Genomic DNA, 4964 nt, shown 5'->3' with positions numbered 1-4964 from the left:
CTACCCTTGAGAGAGATTAATAACATTTGCTTCTATAACCATCCATTATTAGTATTTAATACATATACACCATTATCCACATCAACCCCCTGTATTTTTTTTCTTCAAACTTAATTATCCATAACCTTTTTTTTTTTTTTAGTTTTCCAATAATGCTATTAAGCACAGACCAATGCATACACAATCATAAAGTGAATGCTTGGTCTGCCCTTCATGGCGTCTGGACAATCACAATTCATTCATATGTTGAATCTCATAATTTGTACCTATTTTTTTCCCTGGTTTAACCTCCCACTTATCTCGAGGTTATATGTACATTGCTAAGCTAAGCAAATTAAATCCGATTCTTGTTATTTGGTTCCATAGCTTATACGACATGTTAACTTTTCTTTTGTTTAGATTACGTGCGATTAGTTTGCTCTCACTCCCATCCCCCTCATTTTTTTTTCTTTATTTCCAAACACCTTATTTTAAAGGTAAAAGCAATAGTCTTGGAAAAGCGAATCCACCAGTAGGGGGCGCACCAGCCACATCCCTGAAACCAGGCGCGCTGAAAAGCCGGTGGCCGCCTTCTGTTACCCAGATCCTCTCAACATTTTCTCTTTCCTAACTCCAGGTCTCTGTTTAGCTTAATATTACACCTCGAATAAACAGAAAAACTTTAAAGACTTTAAAACAGAAGGTTCTGCTTTGTTTTGAAGAGTTAGTGTGTATGTTTTCGAACTAGCATCATCCTTCCCGGATTCCTGATAACTAAAACTAATCATAACTTAAGTGCTAATAAGAGAAACTGCAAGGGTAGGAGAGGCTGATTGGAATAATAATTTACTAAGAAAAGTCTGCAACTTTTCCACAACTTTTCTGGGTTTCCAGTGAGCAGACTTGAGTTTGACTAGAACAGAAGCCTGGGAAGGCAGGGATCGGGAAGCTGGAGCGGGGAGTGGGGGTGGGGGGGTAGGTTATGGGAAGAAGGTTAGTAAGGAACAAAACAATGCACAGTTTTGTAAAGATAATAAATAGAACGTGGCCGACAGATACTATTCAGTACATTTTCTTTGGGTGAGTAAGGGTAGATCAGGGGAGGAGGGAGGCGGAGAGAGTGTTATAGAAGAAAGAAAATAAGTAACCCTGATGGTTTAAGCCCTTTATAAAAAAGAAATGGCATCAGGTTTTGTTTTGTTTTGTTTTGTTTTCATCTCCTCCCGCCGCACCCCCCCCCCCCCCCCCCCCGCTTTGTAGTCAAGTGCATTTTAGCCACAAAGATCCCAACAAGAGAGTGGAAGGAAACTTAGACGGGGCTTTGTTTGACTCCGTGTAGCGACAACAAGAGAAACAAAACTACCTATTTGTAACGGACGTGCTGCCATTGCTCTGCGCATTGAGCGCCTACCTATTGAAATCTTTACGTCGGGACAATGGGAGAGGGGCTAAAATTACCCTCTTGGGTCCTGGGAGGGCAGGATTCCTGAGCCCCTACTCCCGCCCCCAATCCCATCCTCCTCCAGCCCGGGCCTGGCCGGGTTCGCTCCCTTCTCCGGACCAGGTCGCCTTCCTCTTGCCTTGCCTGGCCTGCACCTGTGCCTGGACAGCACCACCCCCGCCTCCCAGGCCCAGAACCCCCTTCGAGGGCAGCCCAGAACCCCCTTCGAGGGCAGCCCAGACCCAGGCTGCCGGGGCGATGCGGCCACCGCGGTAGAAGTCAGTGGGGGAAATGCCAGGGCTTGTTCTGCGGGAGTCCTGGGAACTCTGCGTGGGAGGGAGTTTGTGAGTGCGGTTCAAAAGCCACCTCCAAGCAGTGCCGGGGGATGCCAGGAAGTTGAGACTACCCTCCCCCATAGGCTGCACTTCTCAGGGCCCTTCTGTTGATCTTTTTCTTCCCCCCAGCCCCCATTTGGAACCCGGCTCCACTGAGATCCCTCTTTGGGGCAGGGGAGGGGTGGGGGCGGGGAGCTCAGGAGAATGGGGAGAGAGGACGAGCGTCCCCTTTTGCACGGACTGAGTGGAGGAAGATGGGTGGGAGCTGTGGCTAGGGTGAGGACCAGCCTGTGGTTTCCTGCCCCGCGGGCTGAGCTGGGCCGGGAAGAGGGTGGATTCGGCTGCTCACACAGGCCTGGTCTGACCTCAGCTCTGGAGGCAGCCGCACAGTCGGAGCAGGCTTTATTTAAAAAAAAAAGAGAGAGAGAGAAAGAGCACATTACGTGGAAGCAAGAAGATTTTGAGGACAGAACTTCTTGTCGGGACAGTGTGAGAAGGGGGCGAGCGAGTGTCGGTGCCCGTGGAGCGAGCAGGGCGAGCGGAGAAGCCAGCTTAGGGAGAAGCGCTGGAGCGGCTGGAGTTGGGGGAAGTGTGCGGAGGAGCGGGAGAACAATGACACACCAACTCCAGCACGGCTGATTTCCCGAAATATTAGTGGGACAGTCTCACTGAGCCACCTTCTCTGCCTTGCCCCACCCCCCACCTCAGCTTCTCGCGCCCTCATTTCAGCAGCCCGCACCAAAAGAGTAAATTCAAGATTAAGTTTGAAGAAGAAAATATCGTAGTCTTAGGGCTGTTTACCCACTTCCTCCGAAAAGGCGTGTGGTGTGACCTGTTGCTGCGAGAGGGGATACAAAGGTTTCTCAGTGGCTGGCAGGCAGGCTGTGGGAGCCGCCTCCCCCTCCCTCCCTCCCTCCCCCTCGCGCCTTCCCCCCGCCTCCCCCGCGAGGCCGGCGGCGCGGCAGGCCCCGCCCCCTTTCATGCAAAACCCGCCGGCGAGGCTGGGCTCGAGTGGAGGAGCCGCCGCGCGCTGATTGGTCGCTGGAAACCCATTTATTCCCTGACAGCCCCCGTCACATGGATGGTTGTCTATTAACTTGTTCAAAAAAGTATCAGGAGTTGTCAAGGCAGAGAAGAGAGTGTTTGCAAAAGGGGGAAAGTAGTTTGCTGCCTCTTTAAGACTAGGACTGAGAGAAAGAAGAAGAGAGAGAAAGAAAGGGAGAGAAGTTTGAGCCCCAGGCTTAAGCCTTTCCAAAAAATAATAATAACAATCATCGGCGGCGGCTGGATCGGCCAGAAGAGGAGGGAAGCGCTTTTTGATCCTGATTCCAGTTTGCCTCTCTCTTTCTTTTCTTCCCCCAAATTATTCTTCGCCTGATTTTCCTCGCGGAGCCCTGCGCTCCCGGCACCCCCGCCCGCCTCCCCTCCTCCTCTCCCCCCCGCCCGCGGGCCCCCCAAAGTCCCGGCCGGGCCGAGGGTCGGCGGCCGCCGGCGGGCCGGGCCCGCGCACAGCGCCCGCATGTACAACATGATGGAGACGGAGCTGAAGCCGCCGGGCCCGCAGCAAACTTCGGGGGGCGGCGGCGGCGGCGGCGGCAACTCCACCGCGGCGGCGGCGGGCGGCAACCAGAAGAACAGCCCGGACCGAGTCAAGCGGCCCATGAACGCCTTCATGGTGTGGTCCCGCGGGCAGCGGCGCAAGATGGCCCAAGAGAATCCTAAGATGCACAACTCGGAGATCAGCAAGCGCTTGGGCGCCGAGTGGAAACTTTTGTCCGAGACAGAGAAGCGGCCGTTCATCGACGAGGCCAAGCGGCTGCGAGCGCTGCACATGAAGGAGCACCCGGATTATAAATACCGGCCTCGGCGGAAAACCAAGACGCTCATGAAGAAGGATAAGTACACACTGCCGGGAGGGCTGCTCGCCCCGGGCGGCAACAGCATGGCTAGCGGGGTCGGGGTGGGCGCCGGCCTCGGCGCGGGCGTGAACCAGCGCATGGACAGCTACGCGCACATGAACGGCTGGAGCAACGGCAGCTACAGCATGATGCAGGACCAGCTGGGCTACCCGCAGCACCCGGGCCTCAACGCGCACGGCGCCGCTCAGATGCAGCCCATGCACCGCTACGACGTGAGCGCCCTGCAGTACAACTCTATGACCAGCTCGCAGACCTACATGAACGGCTCGCCCACCTACAGCATGTCCTATTCTCAGCAGGGCACCCCTGGCATGGCGCTTGGCTCCATGGGCTCGGTGGTGAAGTCCGAGGCCAGCTCCAGCCCCCCCGTGGTTACCTCTTCTTCCCACTCCAGGGCGCCCTGCCAAGCCGGGGACCTCCGGGACATGATCAGCATGTACCTCCCCGGCGCCGAGGTGCCGGAGCCCGCCGCCCCCAGCAGACTTCACATGTCCCAGCACTACCAGAGCGGCCCGGTGCCCGGCACGGCCATTAACGGCACACTGCCCCTCTCGCATATGTGAGGGCCGGACGGTGAACTGGAAGGGGCGGGGGAGACATTTTCAAAGAAAAAGAGGGAAATGGAGGACAGCAAGAAACAGCATGGAGAAAAACCCGGTACGCTCAAAAAAAAAAAAAAAATCATCCACAGCAAATGACAGCTGCAAAAGAAAACGCCAATCCCATCTACACTCATGCAAAAACCGCGATGCCGGCAAGAAAACTTTTATGAGAGATCCTGGACTTCTTTTGGGGGGACTATTTTTGTACAGAGAAAACCTGGGGTGGGCAGGTGGGGAGGGCGAGGGAATGGACCTTGTATAGATCTGGAGGAAAGAAAACTACACAAAACTTTTTAAAAGTTCTAGTGATACGGTAGGAGCTTTGCAGAAAGTTTGCAAAAGTCTTTACCAATAATATTTAGAGCTAGTCTCCAAGCGACGAAAAAAATGTTTTAATATTTGCAAGCAACTTTTGTACAGTATTTATCGAGATAAACATGGCAATCAAAATGTCCATTGTTTATAAGCTGAGAATTTGCCAATATTTTTCAAGGAGAGGCTTCTTGCTGAATTTTGATTCTGCAGCTGAAATTTAGGACAGTTGCAAACGTGCAAAGAAGAAAATTAATCAGATTGGGCATTTTAATTGTTTAAAAATTGTACAAAAGGAAAAAATTAGAATAAGTACTGGCAAAACCATCTCCGTGGTCTCTAAAGGGGCAAAAGTTTTAGATTGTACTAAATTTTT

The 4964-nt window shown here is 52.8% G+C and overlaps 1 protein-coding gene across 1 annotated transcript; it reads left to right on the top strand.

Moving 5' to 3' along the window:
* The first annotated feature begins 3268 nt into the window (after positions 1 to 3268).
* Positions 3269 to 4237, top strand: SOX2 (SRY-box transcription factor 2). The gene has a single exon (XM_052646674.1). It carries the CDS (start codon positions 3275 to 3277, stop codon positions 4235 to 4237), a length of 963 nt encoding a protein of 320 aa, XP_052502634.1. The 5' UTR covers positions 3269 to 3274.
* The last annotated feature ends 727 nt before the right edge of the window (positions 4238 to 4964 follow it).

This window comes from Budorcas taxicolor, chromosome 1 (genome assembly GCF_023091745.1).
Source record: "Budorcas taxicolor isolate Tak-1 chromosome 1, Takin1.1, whole genome shotgun sequence".
NCBI classification, from domain to species: Eukaryota; Metazoa; Chordata; class Mammalia; order Artiodactyla; family Bovidae; genus Budorcas; species Budorcas taxicolor.
The sequence above is the reverse complement of the archived record's forward strand: the minus strand, read 5'-3'. Positions and strand labels throughout refer to the sequence as shown.